The sequence below is a fragment of the Anas platyrhynchos genome, chromosome 13, assembly GCF_047663525.1.
Source record: "Anas platyrhynchos isolate ZD024472 breed Pekin duck chromosome 13, IASCAAS_PekinDuck_T2T, whole genome shotgun sequence".
NCBI classification, from domain to species: Eukaryota; Metazoa; Chordata; class Aves; order Anseriformes; family Anatidae; genus Anas; species Anas platyrhynchos.
In genome coordinates, this window is record NC_092599.1 from 17524230 (window position 1) to 17549821 (window position 25592).

General features: G+C 38.1%; 1 protein-coding gene across 1 annotated transcript; it reads right to left on the reverse strand.

Moving 5' to 3' along the window:
• Window positions 1-500: 500 nt before the first annotated feature.
• Window positions 501-25590, reverse strand: TAMM41 (TAM41 mitochondrial translocator assembly and maintenance homolog). The gene is made up of 8 exons (XM_027467765.3): window positions 25179-25590; window positions 23890-24069; window positions 21569-21661; window positions 16200-16350; window positions 14037-14182; window positions 11632-11797; window positions 9659-9721; window positions 501-1789 (listed from the first exon to the last, which is right to left on the reverse strand). The coding sequence occupies exons 1-8, from the start codon at window positions 25449-25451 to the stop codon at window positions 1713-1715; spliced, it is 1149 nt and encodes a 382-aa protein (XP_027323566.2). The 5' UTR covers window positions 25452-25590; the 3' UTR covers window positions 501-1712.
• Window positions 25591-25592: the final 2 nt, after the last annotated feature.

Genomic DNA, 25592 nt, shown 5'->3' on the forward strand with positions numbered 1-25592 from the left:
CATTTTCTAGTTTAAGTCACTTCTGCAGAACGGAGCACCATCAGGACAGTCAGACTCCTAATATCAGAAAATGGACATGTGAGGGGATTTGTCTAACAAATTCTAGATCCACTAACAGGCAGTGAAATGTTACAGATCGGTCTATGACTTTAGAAAATTACTATTTATTTTCTTGGAAAAGAATACTGATATTAAAGTCAGACAAATTTATTTCCTGACTATATTCAACTTTTGCCATTTTAAAATAATCGATATTTAAAAGTTCCCCTGTGATTGAAGTAAGCCTTAGTGAGTCACATTAAATAAAATATTGTATTTTTTTTTCCTATCTTCTTCCTTAAATTTATGCTTTGAACTGATCCCTGGAAACTGCAGCCAATTTCATTCCAATAACGTTTTTTAAAGTGAGATCATTAAATCAAAGTGTAGCTTGAGAAATGGCCCTATGGACCACATGATACACAAGAAAAAGCACATGCTAGTCAGGAAAGATATTTCCATTTTTAACCCCACTTTTTTTTTTGTGTTTGTTTTGGTTTTGTTAAATTGTTGGTACTTTCACAAGTGAAATGAAATGTTCTCTCAAGTTCCATTAAGCAAAACATCTAAAATTAGCAAATCCACCTGAGCCAGTGCCAAAAGCATTCTACTTACAACAGATGCTCTGATTTATTTCATCACACATGAATACCGTCATAAATTTCCATTCTTTAATGGCATCATGTAACATATTATGGGATAGTCCAACTTCTTTAGCATAGTTTGTTTAATTAAGCAAGGGTGAACAAGTTTTATCTTCATAGACATTATATTCAGAAAAAAAATATCAATGTGTCAAACACTTTTGTTTCTAAAATTCTAGTTCTTAAAGCACTTGGATAAAATCTTCTGCCTAACAATCCATTTCATAAATCTGTACAAGTAGATGCTGAATGCCAATGACAGTATGACTTTCCTTACAACTACGACACCTTGGACAACACTTAGCTAAGACTTAGGCAGCTGTCATTTGAGTCTCACGAAAGGAACATAAAAATTTTACAAAATGAACTGATTTCAAACACACTTTCCCAGACTGAAAATCATTGTGTTTTTTTTTTTTTTTTTTTTTTTTTTTTTACTTATTTTTTATTCAGAATGTGCCAGATTTGAGAAAAATTTACTTGTCATGAAGTCTAACCTGCAGATGCATCCACTTAGCATCTTCAGAAGAATTCTAACAATGAACTTGCAAGTGGAGAAATAAATAACATATTTCAAGAGAATAGTTTAATACCTAATTAAAATTCTATGGACTCTCCAGTTCTGCAAGTCTCTGAGAAAACTAAAATTGGGGAAGAGAATATTTTGAAAGAGCCTTGGGGGTATTTTCAAAAATAAAGCTATCATTACATAGAAAATAAGTGACTTTGGTCTTTAATTCATACGTACAATAGATTGTTTAAATTCAAGGTTCCTGAAAATTCTTTGAAAATCTGATTTACATGTACAGAAAAACTAGTTTCAGTATTTACATAATAATTCTTTTGCCCTACTTCCATCACACCTTCCCCAGTAACAAAAATTTCTATGGCAGTAGTAAAAATGGACACGGAATTATTAGAACTGACTTCTTAAATGCACTTTCACCTTCTTAAGTAGGCAAAGCAACACCAGAAAAAATATTTGGAGAAAAAGTACCATTTATTTACCCACACACAGTGTGTCAAGACTCAAGATGTCTTCTTTAACCATCCCTTTGCCATTTTATACAATTTCTTTACACTGTAAGTCACAGATTTTTTTGCCCCTAGAAGAAAAAAAAAACAAAACAATTACCAGAAATCATCAAAATTTTGGAAGACCAACTCAAATAATAGATTGCTTCTACATGCAGTAAAATGTTTTCCTGGAAGAATGACAATAACCTAATATGTCATGTAGACATGCAATAACCTTGTCACAGTCATAACACAGTAAATAATGACACAAAGCCACTTTAAATGGTATCAAAGCAAGCAAGAGAACAGAATCATTCTGAAGACCTGACAACACTGCACACAAACACGTACAGAGAGCAGCAAAGGCATAGCATCTGTAGGAATGCATGATGTAACTCCTAACTAGTAGCGATGGAAACTTGTAACATCTATCACTGTTCTTAAAATGCTACATATACAAAGGCTTTTACACCATTTGTGCCTGCTGCAGATGCTCCCCAAACCAACACACTGCCCTTTTCAAGCCCTTCCTAGTACATTACTGGCATGCCCAGCTCTGTAGGAACACATTCTGGCCTGGCAATGGACCCCAGCAACCTGGTAGCCTGTATTATACAGCAGGACGCACAGCCAGAACTATTTAGAGGACTCCAGGCTGTTATGCATTCACGTTAATGAGCAGGCCACATCTGTATGAGGAATTTAGTCACTGAAGCAAGTCTGCTCCAGAGGCTGAAGCCCACCAAGTCGTGCAGATTGGCTGCGCACGTTTGGGTAAAGTTTTACTGGAGGGACAATGGGGAAGAAAGAGAGCGAGAGAGACCAGAACATAGCCAGGACAAAAGAAGAGTTTGCTCAAGCAAGACAAGCAAACTACACACAACTTGTAGACAACAAGTTTTATGCTTCCAAATCCCAACTTCTTCTAAGCAGATTTTGGTTAGCCTTGCCTGATGCCGTGCTCCAAGCTTAAGAGGCACCTGGTTGCCTTGTTGTAAAGTTGTGAAGTGTAACCGCACCGCAGCAATTTCAAAGCATCACACTGATGCCCATTTTGATTTAACATAATCTAACACTGCACACCACCAGAAGTTTCCCCAAGGCAGTTTCAACCCCTAAGGAGAAATAGACCCACAGTGTTGCTATTAAAAAGCTTGCAAATTAGAAGCAAAAAAGAGTATCATTTTTTCATAGGAAACATGCCGCTGACTCTTAGGGTAGAAATCTATTCTGGTTTCAACAGGTTGTGAAGTACATTATAACCTCCTTGCGTATTTTGTTATTGCCTCATCTGAACTAATGGCAGCTACCATTTCATAACTGATGGAACAAGTGCGTCTGCAAGAGATCAAAACTCCTCAACTTGCACAACGAAATGACATCTGTGTCCTTAGGTAAAAAGAAGTAACACTGAAATGATGATGGGTATGGAGAACCAGGTTAATAAGGCATGTACCGTACCCAGGTGAAGCCTGGTAAAATCAAAGAAGCAAAAATAACACTGAGATGATGACAGATGCCACGATTTGGCAACACCGCCAGTGTCAGAAGTACACTATGGACACCGGTATGAATACCTTCTCACGGGGATGTTATCTAGAATAATTTTGCTTCGGAGTTACTTGCCTAGTGCTGGCTTATAATAAACCTCGTGTTAAGCTGGAGTAGCTGTGATATTCTGGCATCATCCCACAGCAACCCACAAGTAGAGCACTGTGGTAAATACCCTGCCATTACACCAGGCCTACAATGCAGGCAGGCATTTCTCTGTTTTCACAGGGATACAGAAGGATTTTGCAGCAGCCATCGCCTCCACGCTTTTACAAGTTTTAGACAGACAGGATTGAGGATGGCTCCCACATAATTTGTAAAGCACATCCTTAGTTAGACAGATCCTGAATTTCTATCAGACATGAGCCTTCTCCTACAGACCTACTGTAAACAACAACAGCAAAAAAAAAAAAAAAAAAAAAAGACAACATTTTACTGGGTTTAGTCATCTGGTATTTGAAAAATTAAGATGTTGTTCATCTTGGCATTTCAGCAGGGTTCTGAGCTCCTAGCCAGTGGAGCTTTCCTCCTTCCAGCTTTTGCCATTTTTTTTAAATTAAAAATACCCTCCAAAAATCCCCACCACCACACAGTGACTTTCCGGATTACTACCAAGTGTAAACACTTAAAAATTCAAAACTGAAAATGAAGTTTTTCATGCTGCTCTTTGGTCTTGATGCTTATACGCACAGATGGAAAGCCCATTCCCAGTACACTCTACTTACTAGTTTTTCTTATGTTTATTAAGCAGCACACAGGTTACCTCAAAAGATTGACTAAAGCCCACAGAAGCAGTGTAGCAAAAATCCCACAGTATGACACACCAGAACACAAGGAAAGATCTTCTGGAACAAATTAGACTCAGGTTTAGCTATCGCATTGCACTTTTGAGGGGAAAATGGATATGACAATGTTTGAATTTAAAGAGACCTTAGAAAATAAACCAAATAAAGATAAACAGTCTTAAGTGAAAGATGCTTTCATTATTAGTAGTCTAGAGTCACAAAAATCAAATAAGCATACAGTAATGTGGAAAAGCACATGCTATACTTATGAACAACTGTTTAAAAAACCTTTCATAACAAATCATAACATATATGTTGTATTTAATCATTTGTACCTGTGTATCTAGTTTATCTAGTTGCAACTTAAATAAACTCAACTTTAGCTTTTGCAAGGCATCCTTCATAGATATATTTTCAACTTACATATGGGATGCACATGATTCTGTAAGGTTAAACTTTCCTATATTTTTTTTTTTTTTTTTTTTTAAACTAAAAGCAAGCACACTAATGAAGTCACGATGTTATCCTTTTGCAGCATCTCAAATAACAAGTAAATAATCGTGTAAGTTCCAGAGCACCTCTCACATCTGCATTCAAATTACATGCAGTATACAAATTCCAGCCCCAGAACAAGGCCAGACCGAGCTTAGGCACAGCACATAAATGAAGTAAATGGTTCCCATCTCAAAAGTTAAAACTATGTAACTGCATAGCTTTGACAGTTACTGTCCAATCTCCTAGGTACTGTACTTCCAGGATACAGCCCCTCGAACACTGCAGTTGCAGTGCCAGAATCGAGGTTCTGCCATTCCAATGAAGTCAGTGTACTTGTGGAAGCACAATATATATAGCATGTGGCAAAGCAACAGTAACACAGCTGCTACAGCCCTGCACGACTGTAATTAACTGCGCTGGCACTGCAGCCTGCGAGTCAGCTTGTTCCATCAGCTTGCCAACCTACTCTGCCTCTTGCAGCAGCTCGACATTAAGAGATTTTTCTCCATATTTTCCCCCTGCAGGGAGAACTCTGTCGAACTCCACCCACTACAGCCTTGAACCTAGCATCTTATGTAATAAGATGCTTACATTTCTGCCCCAGCACATCATGCTACAAAGCAAAATACAGGTTTATACATACAGCTGGTTTCTTAAAGCAGCCCTCAGGGTGATGAGTCACATCTGTAGTAAAAGTTAATGGTTGTAATTATGGCTCAGTCTCAGAATCCGAAGCAGTTGGACCACATGAAAATGTCTTTCTACTTTAGCTATGAATCTATGGCTTGGTGGTTCCAACTCCCCTTTAGATTTTTCCACTATATGATAGAGAACAAAGACCCAATGCACATGGAATCAAGACCACAAAACTTCAGTGTAAACATCAGTTGTATCTGTTTTTGCTTAAAAGTCCCATGTTCCTTTCATTAGAAGTGTTAGTAATTTGGCTATAATATAGCACTATCTTACAGGTCCCCCAAAGTTTCCCTCTAGATATATCTGGATGCAGTATTCTTTATTTTCTTCACTGCTGAAGAGCTGTCATGTCAGTGGATGCAAATATTTATATATTGTTAGTATATCATGCACAGACGTGCAAATGTTTTACACATTTACAGTGAATTACAGTTTAATGCAGTATTTGTTTTGTTCGGGCAGCTGAAGAAGAGAGAAGTTACTACAAATCTACAGAGTATTTTATATAATGCTGCTCCTTATAATTTAAAGAAAATATTTCCATGAAGACACAGTATCCTAACATCCCAACTGTAAGGAAACAAATGTTATTCAGAGCAGCTAAAAGCGTTTGTGTTAATTTAAAAGATGAGCAATCACTTCAAGTGATGATACATTCCTAATATTTTGGTTTTTAGACACTTTCAAGGCTTACAGTATTCCTTTAGTAAGATATAACGAAATTTAAGCTAAAGTATCAACATCTCCTTCACAGCAAAACAGAAGAACTTCAGAGTCAGTTCCCAAAGACCGTGCAGACTCTGGGTATGTGGGAAAATAAATCAAACGATTGTGCCATCTCTAATGGGAAACAGAGAGGCATGCTTACCACAGACTCAAAAAAAGAAATGTACAGGCACACTTTCAAAAACTAAATAGGGCATTTAACAACAAACAAAAACATAGAGCTTGAGCTCGACTCTAAAACCAAATGGGCAGAGAAAGATGAAAAAAGTTCTCCTAAATGGGTTGAAATTCTTTATTTTGCCTGTGCTCTTTGCCAACAACATTAATACACAGCGTGCCATCTCAGTAACAACTATTCCCAATTTAACATTTAATTTAGGCACATGCTTTACATTGGACTACTATGTTACAGACCAGAAATCAAGCATTTTACATTTTTCTTATGTTTTTAAGATAAAAGCATCAGTTAAGGAGACAATTGTGTCCCTCTAAACATTAAAAAAAAAAAAAAAAAAAGATGGCCACAAATTGAAAATTAATTCGTTCACATGTACACACATAGGACAAAAGTACTTATATAGTTACCAGGAACAGAAAGAAGAAAATAGGCAGAACTTATTTAATGGAAAAACTGATTTCACAATCAATTTTTCACAATTTTCACAAAACAAATAGTTCTCAGGGGCACAGAACATTAGAGGAGATTTGGTCAAAGAATGAAGAAATGCAGCACCCCTAGAGATCAAATTTAATAGCTGAACACCTTCCTATGATACACACTTCTTCCATGAGTCAAAGAAGTACTTTCTACATAGAATCCACACTGTTTTGTCTGTGTGTAGCGTGCACCTACCTACATGAGTGGTAGCTGATAAAAGCCCCAACACAGGGCAAAGCAACGTGAAGAGCATTACCGCCTGCCCCCTAGCGACACGTGTTTCAAATTAAGAAACCGCGACTGAGAGATCTTCATTTGAAGATACAGCAAGACTTCAGATAAGCTCAATCAGGAAAGTCTGAAGAGAAATATTTAAAAAAAAAAAAAAAAAAAAACAACACCCAAAAAGCTTCTACCTCTAGGCTAACTAAGCCCAAACAAATGGAAACCTGAATTCCTGGGAAAAAAAAAAAAAAAATCACCGAAGATCATAAAAACCCACAACATGAAAAAGTTACATTTCATTTCTTCGTTAACATGCACTAGAATTTAGAGCTTTATTTACACAGCTACTGCTTCTGTCCATCTTCAGTATATGCAACTGACAAGGTTCTGGTAAGGCCACCCTGCACGCGTTACAGACGCTTCTGATTGATGCTAACCAGGGGATCAGGACACCCCAACTCCAGCCAGGCTGGTCTGCACAGCAGCGCTCAGGAAGGCTACCTCTACATTCCTTAAACAACGTTCAGGAGCTAGGAAATGCCAGAACTGGGCCTTTTTTCAAATCTAACTCATCTCCCTCAGCACGTAGTCATTGCGTAACCTGAAGAGATCAATCCTGAATTCAGTTCCTAACAGATTCAGCCAGGTTCTGGCAGAACTGCATTAATACAGTTAAAACAAACAAAATCATGCTAAGAGTAAAAAAATAAAGCTCCACCAAACCTCTCTCAAATTTGTCTTGTGTTCAAAGCAAAGGATCAAGCTTTGCTTGATCTGAATCAAACTGCAAAGCTGCATTTTCAGCAATAAAAGCACTGGCAGAAAACACACGTTTGTTATTTACATTTATTCTATGTAACTAGCTGGTTAGAAGACAACTAAATTTTATTCTGAAGCAAAAAAAAAAAAGCCAGTACATAAAGCAAAAAGCAGTTAAGACGAAAGTGAAGAGGAGGCATTTCAGGTGCACAAAACAGAAAATATGGTAAAAAATGACAAATCCTGTTAAAAACATGCATTAGGACCCCCCAGAAGTCCTAGTAACAATACAGGCTGCAAGCGATTTACTGAATGACACATAAAAGGAGCTAACAGTTCCCAGAGGTGATTTTCTGTCTATCACGATTTAGACAGATGGAGAGCATAAACAATTTGACAAATCTTAACCACTTTTATTCACATTCCTTCAGTTACATATAAGCAGCTCTGCTCCATGGCTCAGCCACGCTGCTGGCTTTCACAAGCACTGAATTCACACATGGTGACACCTCTTCACACCCCTCCCCTCCAATTATTTTGCTCTACAAAATCTATTCTCTATGGATTCAGAAACAGACTGGTTACAAGCTGATCTTTCTAAAAGCCTCATGTTGCAACGCAAGTCTTAACCATTAGCAGGTAATTTTGACAACAAATCCTAAAAATAATGCTTCACTTATTTAGTTGGAAAACTTGCATTAGGAAATCATATGTGGTACGTCTAGCTCATACAACAAAAGTTTGCTTTTACAAATTGAGATATGTCCTTCTGCTCCTCCAAGTACAAAGCTGGGCAATAATTTTGTTATACTTCTTTCCCATAATAGAACTGGACTATTAACAGATGCATAAGAAGTACAACTGTTCCTGCTTACTTTACGCAGCAAACCACTAATGGTCCTGAACACTGCAACTTGTGCTTCTTACAAGGAGATATCAGTGCAACCAACTTTGGAATTGAACAGCAGGTGTAGAAATCTGGATAAAGATCACTTAGTAAGAATGTATAAAAGCTGCTTTTAAAACTAGTAATGACATTGCTTGTATATAATTGCTTTGTGGAAAATATAGCATAGGTATGAATGAGGTCAGACTAGAATATGAGCAACTTCATGCAAGCAACAAGATTTTTTTATTTTACAGGAATTAAAATAAGATTATGAGTTCGTCTGTTTTTAAGGTAATGAAGACTCAGGTTCTAAGCCTTTCTTTTGAATTGAGGTGCAGTTCATTCAGCTTCTTAAATGTAAAAAACAGAGCATCTTAAAACTAGATTTGTTCCGGAACTCAGAAAGACAGGATGAAGCTTCAGCTAGGTAATTGGCAGTAACTTTTGTTCAGTTAGGAGGATTTTGGTAGCTGAAAAACATCCCTCATTTTCCCATGCTTCTACAAAGCCCTTTTTTGCCTTCTACATCTTCTCTCACACTGACTTTTAACACTCGACTCTCCTTCTAAAGTAATTCCTTCTGAACTATGAGAGTTACAGTAATATCCAATACTCACAAAGTATATAAGTTTAGTTTGGAGTACAGAAGGTATCTGAACACACATGTCTTCTGAACTCGGACAGAAACTTCAGATCCTGTCAAACTCTTCTCACTGTACACTCAACCCCTATTTTATAATGAGCTAACCTGACAGTCTACATAACATCAGTACAATGTATTGATCATTTAGGGATCCAACCACATGTAGAAGGTCAGAGGGAATTATGATTATTTTTTTTTTTAAATAAAAGAAGAGCAAAAGCAGTGCACATCAGATAAATATAAAAGGAAAGTGAAGTCGAAGATTTTTGTTGTTTTGGTTTGTCCTTTTTTATTATTTTTTATTGTTATTGAAGTCACGTAGACTCCAATTCCTTTTGACGTTTTACAATTCCTCAATAGTTATTGAAAGCAGAAATATCTATTTCTTATTTCCATAAACTTCCAATATTGTCATTAGGCACCCAAAAAGTTTTTTCTTTAAACTCTCAAGCAAGGCAATCTTGGGGCCCTAAAAATTTTACTTTGTAAAATCAGAAAGCCTACATGGATAGAAGTCACACACATACTTACCAGCTGTTAGTATGGTTTTAGCACTTTGCACTATACTAGAAGATCTCACAATTCCTGAAATGCCTGCAGATAGAAAAGCATACAGATGTTATCCATCTCAGAAGTTGTGTATGATGCAATTCATTCATCTAGCATTCACACTATTTCTCTAAAATGATCAGTCAAAGGATTCATAATTATGTTCCAGAGTTATGTTCCATCTAAGCACTGCCTAGATCAGAACAAATTATACTCATTGTTTACGTCAGTATGAAATTGGGATTTTGCACTTCTCTTGTCAAGTAGATATGTTTATATTGTACAGCCTCTGACTAGCTTTTTAAACAATTGACTTTTGGAGACAACACTCGTTTGCCACTTCACACTGCAGCACATTCAGTTTCCATTCTCCAGAGGTCTTTAGGTGTAAATGGAATAGCGTATAAAATGATACATACAAGAAAATAAAAGCTTTAAGAATTTATATTTGCGCTAATGCATAAAAGCCTACTGATATGTGCAGAACAAAAGTACTGTACATTATCAAATACTTAAAAATGAAGGAAGGTAGCAGTCCCAGAGTTAGCCTTCCAAACTGAAAGTTATTTTTCTGCATTAACCAGAACATAGAGTACAGTATTATTTCTAAAACCTTCTTTCAAAGGCACTTCTGTAAAGAGCAAAACCTAAGGATACCCAGGAACAAGTAAGAGGAATACAATATTCCACATGCATAAATTTTATTTATTTATTTTTGGGATGGGGGAACAAGTCATGCTGAGCTAGTAAAACATCTAGGGAAAATGTAATTCAACTTGAGCACTCAGCTTAGCCTGGTAAGATTACCAAATGGTTTTCTCTGCTCTTTATCCAAATGCTTGAATGAGAAAATTCCTTTGGCAACAAAACTGAAAGAGAGGTTTTGATTTGTCCTTCTGAGAGTATAAACTGCTTGGCTGGAGAAGACTGGATCTATCAAACGTTTTGACATTTAAGTGTTGCATTCCTGTCCACAAACCATAATATCAGCCATGCCTGTAATATCCACATAAGTACAACTAGCAGAATAAGTAGCTCAGGGTGGACAACAGAGTTGTAAAACTCACAGCCTGCTCCCAGATACAGCTATTATCACACTACTGTTGCAGTACATCCCCAGTAGCACAAGAGCTGACAGACTGACATAAAAGAAGCTGGACATCCTAGATGGCCAGGTGCAATGCGTCCTAGACTGTCTATGCAGAAGAGAGCTGAGACTCTTTCTCCTCCCACACCCACACCCCAAAAGAGAAATCAGTGCAAGAGCTCCCTCTGCAGTTGGCTCCTGTCTTGCGGCTCTCAGGCATCCACACATCGATGCTCAAAGAGCTTGCAAAATCGCTGCCTGGATCTAAGATGTATCAAAGTACGAAGGACTGTTCGAGTACTAAACGTTTTCATTTATCTGCAGAATAACAGAATAGTTATTCTGCAGAATAAGCTTTAACTTGCTTGTACAACAACCTTATCTCAGAGAAGCTACCTGTGATGATGAGAAGCACCTCAATCTTTTTCCTCAAAGCTTCAGTTCTCTGCCAGAGCACCAGATATCTGGACGAACTATTAATTGCAAAGGGTAATGCCAGCAAGCTAGAAAATACAGCACCACATTGTATGACTGGGAGAATATACAGCTTAATATTTAAATGAAGTTATACCAGCCAATGAAATCCTGAAGCATCCCGCAGTTAGATAATCTAAGTAGGTCAGAGACTATTTCTTTCAAGATACAAAATAAAACTCTTGGCACTTCTATTGATATAGAAAGGTATTTTCCATTATTTCAGGGACCTTGTTTGCAATCAAACAGTAGAATACGCTTTTAAAAACTTATTACAAGATTAACTTCTTATTGTCTTATTCATTCTGGCTAAATCATCCTTCTGAATTAGAAGAACATATACCATAAATCTTTATATCTATCATGTCTTAAAGGGGATTACAGACAGGCCTACCTTGATGCACCACTAATCCACAATCAGGGTCATGCGCAACTTGCAGTAAAATTTCTTCCACATCTCTGTTTTTTCCAGGAGGGTCTACCAGAGAAGTTATCTTTTGTTGCAGATTCTTTGGCAAAGCCATGAGTTGTGTGAATTGACCTTCTGGGCTTTTATCAATCTGAACGTTATTAAAAAATAAGACAGTAAAAACAAAAATTCAGCATTAACAAAGCAATTTCTATTCAAAGAAATCAAGAAAGTCTTCTGGCTATCTTTGGCCTGTGATAAATACCTCAGAGAACTCTATCAATTTCACATGTAAAAGTTATTGACAATGCTAATGAAAACTCTCCATGTGCTGGCAAACGCAGTGTCCCAGTTCTAAACTGGAAGAATAACTCAATGGAAAGACGTTAACTTCCATCCAAGGGAAGCCTAACGTATAAACAGAACCTTACTGCCCCTGCAAGAAACTTCTCATTGAAACTGTACCATTTCTGCTCTATCCAATTTCCTCTGGAACATAAGAAGATGAAAATGAGAGAAAATGTTCCCAAAAGACCACTTAGCTCTGTTTCTTCTGCTGAATATAATCAAACCAAACACACACACAGAGTTTACTTTGAAAAACATTTTCTCTTCTTTAAACACAAACCACATCTGGTTTGAATAATTTGAAGGAAACATTCATTTCACATTTTCCAATCTAAATCAGAAATTCAGTGACCCTGTTTTGAATACAATGATACCAACATGCAGGCCTGTACATGTTGATACAAAACGTAAGCACAAATATTGAAAAATGTTTAACGGGAAAGGGCTCTCCAAAATGGGGGGAAAACATTAAGAGTCTGAGTACTCCCACACATCTTTTTACACATTTCTTGGAGGCATCGGTCAGGAGTTTAGTTGTCCTGTACTCCCTCTAGTCAATGGGAAGAAAATGATATCCAGATGAATCACCCACTGACTACAGAGGGAGTCAACAATGCACAGGCTTTTAACATTATGTGGGAGGAATCCATGCCTGAAACAGAACTATAAGAACTAGTGTCTGACTTCAATTGTTTCTAAGGAATCTTCTAAAAAAGATTTTTCTCTGTAATTCTGAAGATGTGTCCTTGGAGAGGGTGGTTTCTATTCTCTGTTAAGCAGCATTCCAGATAGAAGTTATCCATTTCAGTCTGGGGAATAATGGCAAATAACCACCACAAAACATGAAGAATAAACTATACAACAGTATATACTCAATACAACAGTAAAAGGATGGCATTTCATCCACAGCCTCAATGACTAGTACGGAATTCCAAACAGATGTATTATCTAACAATATATTTCTAGTATGATACCAGATTTTGTTCCAAGGTAATGTAACAGGGAATAGTATTCTAACTAGTCATTTTCTTGGAGGAAGCAGCATTAGTTCTTTTCAAAATTCATTTAAATATTTCTGTTAAAGCATTTGAAAGTACATTGTTAAGAAAACATGGAGACAGCTGCAGCATAATATAGATTTGCCTTTGCAGTACTCCAAAGAACTGCAGTAGAAATGTTTACTATACTCAAACTTGCTTGTATCTCTAACAGCTTCCTTCAGTTTCTAACAGACACATCCTAAAAGGAGGCATTAGTGAGATGCTTACCAAGGTGACCCTGAGTACAGAGAACTCATGTCCATGAGACAAGTCATGCTATTTGTAACTTAATGTTGAAATGTATATCACAGCTGAATATTAGCACAAAGATGCGCATACTACAAGAGAAAAATTGCTAAAAGCCCCCCCCAACTGTGACATCCTACCCCTAATTGCCATGTTTCACTTATACCTTAAGCCACAAGGATGGAATTCAAGACAGTGGTCATTCTGGACACCTGTTTTCTGACTATTAGGAAGAGATTTTTTTTTGAGTATGGGTATTTAAAGATAATGCCAGAATTTCAGTTGGTTTTATTCAACTGATATTCATAACCAGCACAAGAGGGTTTTCTTTTTTTTTTTAAATACACTTTTTGACTGCAGAAAGTTGTACCTCTAAGTTACGGCCTCATCTTTTTAACACAAACCATGTGTTTATTCATCACTTCCTAGACTGCTGTCTCCATATGGTAATCATTAGACCACACATTTTCAACTGCTCTTCTCTTGTTCCCTTGCTAGTGCTCTAGTCCTGTGGCTATGCTCAAAGAAAATGAACAGTAGTTACTACATATGCAGAGACTGGTATTCACAAGTTCCCCAATTGCAGAATTAACTCAACAATAGAAACATAATAGCAGGTATAGTGACTACAACTGCGTGCCTTACTGTGGCATAATTCTCGCCTTCTGTCAATGTGATAAAGCATTTCCCCTTGTTGTTTTTTTTGTTTGTTCGTTTTTTTTTTTTTTTTTAAGTGTTTTTAAGAAAACCACTTGCCTCTAGCCTTCCCAGATGGTGCTTATACACCACTTGAGGGCAGTCCTGCAATATGTTACTGTACAGCTTCTGAAAATAGGGAACATTAGGTTTCACAATGTTCTGCACTTTCGATCTGTCTTCTCCTATGATCATTCTGAAGTCACCTAGTCAAGAAAAGAAAAACAGTTAATTCATTAGGGCAAAACTGAAAACCCAAATAAGGAAAATACAACAGAAATGAACACAGTACAAAACTGTCATCTGAAACTCTTTATTCTTCAATTCTATCAGTGCCTACCTAATCAATAAGATTTGTCTTCTCACAGTCAAAAAATACCATCCAAATAACTTCAAGCACAGAAAAGAAACTTCAGAACGGTGATGTGGCCTCTGATATGCTGTAACATCAACCCATGCATCCGCATTTGCACTTACATAACAAAAAATTCCAACTTCCAAGTGTAGTCTCCAAAGCAGCAGAAACACAATTACATCCTTTCCAATCATTCAATTTCAATGGGTTACTAAACAGTATTAGTGTAACCAGCCCCAACACCTGGTATCCAAAACCAAATAACCTTCATTTTTCCAATTCTGAAAGAAAATAATCTGCATTATCTCTGCACTTCAAGGACAACACTTGAAATACAGCTAGTAGCAGCCATGGTCAGATTACAACGTCCCTTTTTCTCTTAGACAACTGCTTTGTTAGATTGGAAAAGCAACTCCTTTCAACACCACTGCTACTCTACTCACCTTTACACTTCCTTTTAAGATATACTTTGTGACATGTTCTAATAAGAAGTTCCAATGTCAGTGAAAAGACAACCTATATTAGTGTTTACCTACCTCTGCTAGGTATTACACCCTGGTAGCATCTAAAATTACAAACTAGGAGTTAGAAGCTCAGTGCTGTCCAAAATCATGAATCAATTCATTGTCATACTTTCCACCGTTAGGAGATAAATGTTGTTGCAAGGTGGCAACTTGCTAGCATTACTTAATTTCAATTTATGCCAACCAGCAAAACTAATAAAAACTTCCCAGAGTACTTCCAGACACTGTCTCACCGCTTTCAAAATGCAACAAAAAATTATTTCCCAAATTAAAGCATGAACAACTCTTTTCAGCAGTTATGTACTGCAAGGAGACTGATTAGAGTAACTCAGAAATCAGTGTTGTCTACTAGAATCCCGCCTGAAAAGTTTAAGACTTAGCAAGAAGGCAGCAGAATAAAATATCTACAAACATGTCATTGACAGCTTTTTCCTTGAGCATGCCTGCCTGGGAGTGTTATTGCTTTAGCTGTATTCACCCAGCAGAATCAATTTCAACATCTCATAGCATGCTAACCGATCTGCCAATTTTCTGGTTAATAGCATTGTTTCAAAGGATACCCATAAAATATCTTAGTCACTGGTGCCCACTAAGAATCTAATGACATTCCTGAACAGGTTTCAGGTGAGGCAGGTAGCAAACACATGGGGTGTGCAACCCTTCATCATCACTCAAAGAGATAATGGTTCAGAAAAAAAATGCTATGGAAAATCTGAGCAAATTGCAATCTAAACCAACCAGGGAAATACTATGTACAGAATAGTAACACTCCTCAGTGGAACTAACCTGCAGTTTATAAATGCAGTGTATGTTTTGGGTTGGTTGGTTGTTAAAAAAGGAATGCAAGGCCAAGCTTGCATTTCTATATGAGCAAAGGAAGTGGTGTGTAAAATGCAATTCCAAGCAAACTTGTTCCTAATTATTTCAATAAAGACGTCAATGTTTTAAGAGTAATACTTAATTTTCATAGTTTTATTTTAATGATAATTTTCATACAATTAATTGTGGATTTAAAGGCTCATTTGGAACAAGGGGTTTGGTTTGTTTTTATATATCACTTCATTTCACCACAACCAATCATCCATACCTAGGTGCTTGTAAATCAAGAACAGTTTTGCTTACGTACCTCTACCTATCCCTCGACGAATACACACAGCCTTTCCAAAGTGTTATGTACCCAGCAGTAAAATATAGCTAGTGGAGCATGTGAAAGCGTAGGTCCAAATCAAAAGAACATCTGATTTACTACGTATCAGACTCACTACTACTTGCACACCATACATGTGGTACAATAGCTCTAACTACAGCTTTTCTCCTCAGAGACTTTAGACACCATATACTAACCAGAATAGGAGAGTCCTGCAATCTGCATATAGAGGTCTTCTTCAGAGAAACTTTCTGGTAACATGAGAAAGGCTGCTGTGACTGCACTCTTCAGATTGCTAACAAGCGCAGCTTGCAGCTTGCCATTCTCATTCTGTGTCAGTATTTTCACCTGAAAAAATCAGAGTAATTGGAAGCAAGACTTCAGGAAAGTGCTACTGAAGACGGAGCTAGAAACTTTACTCAACCCAACATGAAAAATAATAAATTTGAATTAGATCCTATTATTATTGTACAGAAAAGACCTAAGTGTCATCTTCTGTTTACACAGTGGGATAGGGGAACTCTTTCTAAGATCTAATAGTCTGCTACAAAAGGCTGTTTTTACAAACATATTCAGAACTGTTGTAAGCAACAGCCATCAACTATTCTCTGAAGAGCTATTCACCTTTTTCATGCTCATGAATTTAGGATTAATCAAAACAGTAAGTTTAAACGAATCAAAAATATTTCACATGGTATTATGCAATAGGAAAAAAGACCACTGTCACACTGAAAGAGAATGGTATACCAGAAAAACAGCAGTTTTCCTATTCACCTTCCCTATACCTTTTTTTCCAATAGAGGACTCCTTGCTGGTGCTCTACCATATGGTTGAAGCAGCTTCTTAGACATTAGCTCTCCTCCTAGGAGAAGTAGGGTTTTATTTTGCACTTTGTATGAGGAGAACGTCACTGCAAAGGGAACTTCACATACATGTGAATGGATCACTGAAGTTGGATGATTCCAAATGCCACAAAGACAAGTTTATCTTCAGGAAACATTCAAACTGTTCAAGACCAACTACAGAATCCAGTAATCTAGGATATGGAAATATACTGTAATAAAAAGCAGATCTTCAGTCAGAAGTCAGCATAGAAAAATATTACTATAGAACATTAGACAGATAAAGTCAGCCCAATTTATAAGGTGACTGACTGTGCCCTTTCAAAACTGACTCCCCCAAGAGTATCTTCCTGTTGTAAGTTTCTTTCATTTTTAAGGGTTCAGGTTGGGCAATACTGTCTTTCTTATAAAGGGCAGCTTATTAATATTTGTTTACTCTAGAATATATGAAAATGCAAATCCACCAGCAGTTATGAACAAACGTACCCAATTTTTTTTTTCTCCCCCAGAAGCCCACATGCAAATGATTCGCAATAAAACTTGAAGTTCTGCCCACAAAATATAACCTGGAAAGGCTAAGGTATCATTTCAAGTAAATATTTTCGTTTGGTATAAATATTAACAGATTAAGAAAATGAATCCAGATTAAATACGAAAAAAAGAAAAATTAAGAATCTGATTTAGCTGCCACACAAAATTCTTCTTATTGAATGGACATCAACAAGGCAATGCCTGGGATGGCTGATAGTATGTTCAGAACTTTATTTCTCCCTGTGGCAAAGTCTTTGAAAGTGTAAAACTAGAACAGTATCTCACTTTGCTGTGGTGGTAAATTCAACAGTATAGAGGTTGCTCATCTCAAGCTTTCTGAACTAACGCATGGTTTTGCCTAACATTAAGTCTATACAGCAGTCTGGAATTGGTCCAGGGTGTTTTTTTTTTTAATTGCTTTGTATTTCGTAGCATTAAAATGAAGGACAATGACAAAACACACTAAACTACTGTAAATTCATCTCCTGGGAAGCCTTGAATAAATTTGATTTCCTTGAGAAACAGGGAAGTTTACTGAATGCATACTGACTTTTTCAAATACGATCCAATAAACAATTGGATCTGGTCATGAGGACAAACTAATATTTAAAATCTCCATTTAATTCACTTATATCCACTTTCATAGATCGTTGCTACAACAAAGCAATAAAGACAGGCAGAAAAGCAAAGCCTGTGGTGCTAGTCCTCCTTGTGGAAGGCCACAGGCTGGTTTCAGTGAAAAGAGTAATCTCCTTCACTCAAAATACTCCTTAACATACATCAGATTTTTTTTTTTTTTCCCCTCTATGGGAAGCACTATGCAAGGCTTCAATATTTAAAAGCATAAAGGACTGCCACAGCGATACTCTTTAGGAACAAAATTCAAACAGACCAGAGAGCTAGAAAACACAGGAAAATAGAGTGCAATTATTGGGGGGTAAATTTGTAAAAAGCCCACAGTTAAGGAAAACTGTTTCACAATACAGAGAAATTAAGATCAGAACTATTCACACCACATGAGAGGAAGAGAGTCCCATTTATTCTGGTTTTACACTATACATGAAATTAATTTATCTAACACTACAATTAAGACTTTTAAATTATTAAATGTTTTCAGTGAGAATATATTCAGTTTTATAAATAAGCATTATTCCCACTTCACCAACACAACAGCTTTAAGAAAGAAGTGTTCTATTTTCACTGCTAGGAAATTCATACCTAAGAAACTGTGAGCATTTGCACGGAAAGATACACACAAACAAAATACAAGAAGAAAATCTCATCATAGAATGAGAGGTTTCAAGAGTACTATTCCAGTTTGCCAGTTAGCTACACCTACACTCTGCTAAACATCACAGGAAGAGGATTTTTCCATTGTTTTTCGAAGAATGTTTTAAAGTATTTGGACAATGGGGAAATTCTGCAAACTACTGCTCTGTTACTCCTTTGTGGGAATTTCTGCAACACAAAAAACCTAAATTTCCCAACACCCTTTAAGTAGTACAAAGCACTTCTATATACTAGTCATACTCCGCCCTCACCTCACTTCAATTTATTAAACACTTCTCTTAATGGCTTTGGAAGGATAACAGTAAAATACAACTCCTTTATCACTAACACTATGTTTAACAAAAATTCAGTAGCACTTCAGGTGCTTTTAAAAATCTTCCTCTGAAAACACAGTTATGTTTCACTTGTCCTTGTTTGTTCTACTTTTTAGTTACAACAGCATTTTTTTCAGGGAACCTGTCAGTTATGAAGAAATTACAACTAAGTTTATTCAAATTTTCAATACAGTTAAACAGTAATTTAGTATACCAGAGTTTTAAATTTAATTTAGCATGAAAAGCCAACAAACTTTTAACACAAACAAAGAAGCCTGTGAAAAAAAAGTAGCATTTCTAAATGACAACTCCATCTATTCAGCCAAACATCCTGCAAAGATTACTTGGTCAAGGCAATCAGCCTACAACAGAAACAAAACCTCCAGTAAAAATGACACCAAGATTCCTAAGGCAGAGAATGTTTCATCTTATGTGTTAGAATAACTTGGCTAGCTTTTACTCACAGAGCGACAGATTTGTAACGGAACACCAGAAAGGCACCGAGCTCTTTCTCGTCTACATGACTGAGAAGAAAATTCCCAAACTGTAAAACAAAATTACTCTGGCCTCAGTCGACTGTGTCCAGAACTAGGCACAAATGGCATGTAAGAGATTATAGGAAATACAAAAACAAACCCAACCCGATCTCTCCAAAAGAGGCTTATTGTACATTTTTAAGGAGGAAGAAAATCTTTCTACCACTATCACTTACAGCATGTTTATCAAAACAATCAAATCAGATGCAAAAACAGGAAGAGCAGATGTTTGAAACCTGTAAAAACAAATTTAAATACATTTTGGGGAATGTCTGCAAACACACTGTAACATTGTAAAATCCTAGATAGTGATATTACAGACCCTACAGGAAGAGACAGTTTAAACACCCACCACATAATCTTTCAGTCAATTTCTATTTTAAATCCTACAGCCTTTATCCAGTGCAAATTCCTATGAGCTTTATGAAAATAACTTGTACCAATTCCTTATTTTATCTATTAAACACATATGCATGAAGATATATCTGTCTCTTGTTAGCAACCAAGAGAAATACCAAATTATACTTATTGTGCGAGTATGTACTCCTACTGAATTTAATCAGAAGACATAAAGCCCATTTTATATGTACTGAGAAACCCCAAAATAAATCAAAGCAGCAGCAAGTGTAGTTACGCTGAAAATAAACAATCAGTATTCATAGTTGAAGTGAAACTCCTTCAGTTAATTTTCCTCAATGCGTTTAATTTTATTCTTTATAAATGTAACAGCTGTTCAATGTGTTTAGTTTTATTCCATATAAAGACAGCAGCTGTTCTAATCTGCACAATGCCACAATAAGTCACTGGAGATGAGGAAAAGTCAGTTGCGCTCTGACAACCTATTTAAAGTTGCATCCTAAGTTATTCATTAAGAGCATAATTAACTTCTGCTCTATGACTTGCAGAGAGTGGTGTCACCTCCTATTTCCCATTCCTCCCCCCCCCCCCCCCCCCAAGAAAATTTAACTTGGCACTGCTGCCATCTGCTGAAAGCACACTGAATCAGACACCTTTGGCAAAGACAACAATGCTCTTTACATGTTTCAGTTAACTGTAGATATTTAACAAGAGAATGATCTAGACAGTAGCTGCAGAGCAAAGCAGCTTTCACCTTTAAAGGCTTCTATTATTTAAATCAACTTTAAGTTTCCAGATGACACTAACTTGGGAGGAGCTCCTGACTACACTGAGGATAGTGATACCTTGCAGAGAGATCCTGACAAATTAAGAGAGCTGGGCAATCACTCTTGGGGCACCACAGTAAAAGAAACGGCAGTAAAAGGAAGTATTATTCGGTGTCCAAAGGAGGGCAGCAAAGATGGTGAAGGCTCTAGAGGGAGTCTTCTCATGACAGGAGCAGAGCAGGCTGAGGGGGGGCCTCATGGCTGCAGCTCCCTCACGAGGGGAGCAGAGGGGCAGGCGCTGAGCTCTGCTCTCTGGGGACAGCGACAGGGCCCCAGGGAACAGCGTGGAGCTGGGACAGGGAAAGGTTTTGCACCCAGAGGGTGGTCAGGCACTGGCATAGGCTCTGCAGGGCAGCAGTCACAGCCCCAAGCCTACTAGAGTTCAAGCAGTGTTTGGACAACGCTCTCAGACACAGGGTCTAATTTTGGGGTGGTCCTGTGCAGAGCCAGGAGTCGGACCCAATGATCCTCATGGTCCCTTTCCAAATCAGGATATTCTATGAACTGCATTAAATATTGGTGACTCCTGTTATTTTTTATTTAAGTGTAAATTAATGTTAAATGTAATATTTAAATTTTTAAGGCACTCTGAGTTAGCATAATCCAGTTCCTTAAGATTTACTACGGGCAGAAAACTATTGTTAATATAACTAACTTTATTTTTTTCCATGTAACACAGAATATTAGTAAGGTCTATATTTCACTCTCTTTCTGAGAGATTATCCATCTAGTAGGACTAGACCCCTAAATCAGGGCAGACAATCCCTTCAGTACTGACTCATAGATCACGAACAGTTGAAGTTAGAACTACAACTGGTAATTTTGCATCCCTGTAATTTCCTGCATTTCAAGAGATAACTAATAGTTACCGGCTTTTGTAGGCGTCCAGCAACATAGAGGGTTTTCCAGTGAAGTAAATCATCAATCAGGGCATCAGTGCTAATTACACCATATTTTATCATCTGGAGAAAAAAAAAGGAAAATAAATGTTTTTGAACAATCGTATCGCTGCACTGTTTTCATTACAGGAAATTTACTATTTTCTGTAACTGCCTTTAATTCTAAGGAACATACACCTCCAATACAATATTGCACACATAAAATTAAAAACATTTTACTGTCTACATCTTCTTTCTTAATCAGTTTTTGCTCCCAAGTATTTGAAAATTATTCTCTAATATACCTTTACCATAAAAGCATCTCTTTGATAACACTTAGAGAACTGCTCTTAGATAATTGCATCATACAAAGAAGAGCCACTTAAGTGACGTAGCTCCATAGTAAGCTTGGTTTGGGGCTTTTTGTATTTCTTTAGTTAAAAAAAAAAAAAAAAAAAAAGACAGGATAATTGGAAGAAAGCAAGAACACAATACAAGAAGAAGGAGCAATGCAACTACTTACTAGAAAAAAAAGAAGTCAAATAGCAACACTGATAGCCTAAAACAAGATAAAGGAGTTCCAAAATCAAACTAGAATTTTTAAGTAAAGTAAGTTTTAAAGAAAACCAATGCATGGGCATCTACCAAAACACAGGCAGTAAAAAAAAAAAAAAAAAAAAGTCACACTTGCATGCAGTGTTCTGGAAAAAAAAAAAAAAAAAGTGTAATGGAAGACACAAAGGACCCTCTAAAATCCTTTCTGGAAAGGAAGTTCCAATAAAACTATTCCCGGATCAATTCCTGAAGGAAAATGTTCTTCAAATCCTAAAGTAACCTAGTCTAGATAGAGACTGACCTGAAGAAATTTGAACATTAAAATGAATCTGTTCTTTAAAAGATTTAAGTTACACTTAGTTTTACACCAGCAAAACTATGCAGTAGTTAGAATACTCCACAGTATCTCTCAAGAGATATAATGGAAAAAAAAAAAAAAAGAAGATATGAAGAATTGAAGGATTTCCTATGAAGATATGAAAAATAATGAAGAATTTGTCAGCAATTTGAAATAAATTATAAAGACATTTATGGATACTGTAACTGGGGGAAGGGAAGAAGTATCAGGAAGCTTTTATTATTATTTTTAGAAACTCTTTGATGCTAGAAAACAATTTGTGATTTTTTAGTTGATGTTATGGAAGAAGTAAGATGACCTCTTAACAGTTACCAGTTTGCACATCCTGAGTTTCCAAAGATTATCACCAAAGCAAGGCAGCCAAGTTCAGAAATTCTGGATAACAAAGGACCACAGACTGTGATATAACTAGTTATTAGATAGGCGTATAAAGAGCCAGAAAGAACCAAATTGCATCACAAAGGTAACTGATCCCTAAAATAAATTTTGATGTAAAGAGAACAAAGTTTAAACTCCAAATTCTTGCCTCATCCAGATACCTAAACAAAATTGCAAGTATATAGTAATTTTTTTAAACTAGCTCTCCAGCATCATATGAAGAGTTCTGACACGTAGCCAACGTTACTGCAATTTCGTGCTCTGAGAAACTTCAGTTTGTACAAACGGCATTTTTCCCACAACTGTCCTTCATGTAACTTCCAATTTTCTTAACAGAACTTGCTTCTGTTACATCCAGTTTGTTACCACATGGCAAAAATTAGTCTAAATCAGCACCAATAAACAGAAATACACACTTCCTTCCCCTGCCTCCTTCCTGCACTCCTCTTTCCAAATACAGTCTACACATAATTGTGGTGTAGGCCTTGCTGGACAAGTACTACTTGCCTGGAATGATTAACTGTACCCAAACATCACAGGTAAAGATGTTTGCCATTAAACAACACAGATGTCAATTACAGCTTGCTATGTTAAACACCTGTGGTTTTTGTTTATTTGTTTGTTTTATGTCAAACAAACAGAAAGGATCTAGTTTGCTATTACTATGTGGTCAACTGCTGAATTGAAGGCTGTGTCGTCATCTCCCCCCCCCAACACAAAGCAGTGATATACTACTGTATGGCCACTGGCAAAACTGGAAGTGATAAGGAATGTAAATTCAGGTTCTGAAGTGCTTTAGTTGTGAATTTCAAACATTACCCATGTTTGTAAAGTGCTAGAACAGCTGCTTTTTAATTAGTATGATATTTGTGAAACAGTTTGAGACCTAAATATTGAAAATATCACCAATTAAGCATCAATTGCAGTCTATCAGATGTGCTTCCTGCACAGAAATCTGCTTTAAGCTAATCATTTCAATATTTCATGCACAAACATTTAACTTATTAAAACTCATACTTACCCTACCATTACATGGCACTAAAGTGTTGTAGTAAATCCCTGCTCCATAGCTCTGTATGTTACTTATCTGTTTTGGCCCAAAAACTTTTAGGAAGGAATAATGACTCTTGTTCTTTAATAAGTTCATCATATGCCAGGTCACCGAATCATCAACTGCAAACACAAAGTCCAGCATATTGTTCTGTGGATACAGAGAAAAGTACTGGTTTTCATATCAGGAAGGAAACAATGTTAATCACATTAATCCAATACCTGCATAATAAGCTAGCTACCAGCTAATAATGGTCACTTAATTAAAAACAAGATCGAACGCACAAGGCTTAACATTGGACACAACTTGAAGGTTACAATGGAGCTGTATGTTTTTCAGGTCACTCCACCAGTGATGGTCCAAAATTTTCCTTGCCCTCCCTGTTACACCGCCAACCTTCAGCCTTCCATAACACCGGGAACACACGACAAGGTCTCAGTAGCACCACTTCCCAGCTAGGACTGCTAATGAAGAGAACTTTTGCTAATACACACGGCCACAAACTGGGAGATGAGGGCACACAGAAATCAAGAAACTGTACTTCTACTGTACTTGCTTTTATTAACAAAGCGATCCACACACATTAACTTGTAACATTCAGCACTGTGCTGCTCTCCCAAAGAATACTGTCCACACATCCCTTTGCACAGAGGAGCTGCAAAATCACCACTCATCCCTACCGTAAACCAATATTTTGAGTAATAGTGCTTCAAATTCCTTAGACTTCCTGCTCTGGAAGTAAGCAACACTTAAAGCCCCAATTGTGGAGCATGCCTAACAGGCCAGTGTGAATGCACAACGCAGCCCATGAGCTGCTTTAAGAAGTCAGATGCAGGCACGGGGAGATCCCAAGCTGTTCCCCGGTGGTTTGACCCCAAACGTGGGCACCCAGAAGCCCTGGGTAACAACACGCTTTGCCTCAGGTACCCGCATCCTGCGGACAGCACGAACGAGCCCGGGCACTTCCTTATAACCAAAACGTAAAAGCTAAAAAAATGCAAAGCTGTGTTGTGAAGCAGGGTTCCCAGGTACGCGACAAAAGGGCAGCTGAACCCCTAACTGCCCTCGAGGACTGTCAGCCACAGGCCCACGGCTCCCTGCGGCCCCCGGCGCCCCCTGCCCGGCCCCTCCCGGTGGCTGCGGGCCGGCTCCGCTCCCCCGCCCCTCCCCGTGCCCGAGCCGCAGCGGCCCCAGCAGCCCCCGGCCACCCCGGGGAGGTTACGAGGGGCGTGGAGGCGGGGGGGGGCAGCCGCGCTCACCTCGCTGTGCCCGGCCGAGGGCCCCGCCTGCCGAAAGACGCCGGAGCCGTAGGCGAAGGCCAGGCTGAGCTCCTGGGGGAAGTGCGCCAGGACCCGCCGGAATTTCACCCCCGAGCTCGACAGCACCGGCAGCGCCATGGCGGCCACCTCTGTCGCCTTTCCCCGCCCGCCGGCTGAGGCGGCGGCAGTGGCGGCGCAGGGAGGAGAGGCCGCGCCGGGAAGGGGCAGCGGCACCGTCACACAGCGCCCTCTGCCGCCTGGCGCCGCCGCCATCCCGCTCAAACCCGCTGTAGTGCCCCGCAGCCCCGGGACGGCACCCACCGAGGTGCCAGGGGTCCCCGCGGCGGCCTCCGGTGCTTTGGGGCTGAGCCCCCCTCAGCGCCGCCCCGGCCCTGCCTGCGGGCGGGAAGGGAG

Bases quoted from the DNA above. Each gene is read 5' to 3' on its own strand.
- TAMM41 (XM_027467765.3), bottom strand. From the start codon at position 25,451: ATGGCGGCGGCGCCAGGCGGCAGAGGGCGCTGTGTGACGGTGCCGCTG. The intron at 24,070-25,178 runs GTGAGCGCGGCT...CTGTATCCACAG, and splicing joins CCTCGGCCGGGCACAGCGAG to AACAATATGCTGGACTTTGT. The intron at 9,722-11,631 runs GTAGGCCTGTCT...TTCTATCTGCAG, and splicing joins TGGATTAGTGGTGCATCAAG to GCATTTCAGGAATTGTGAGA.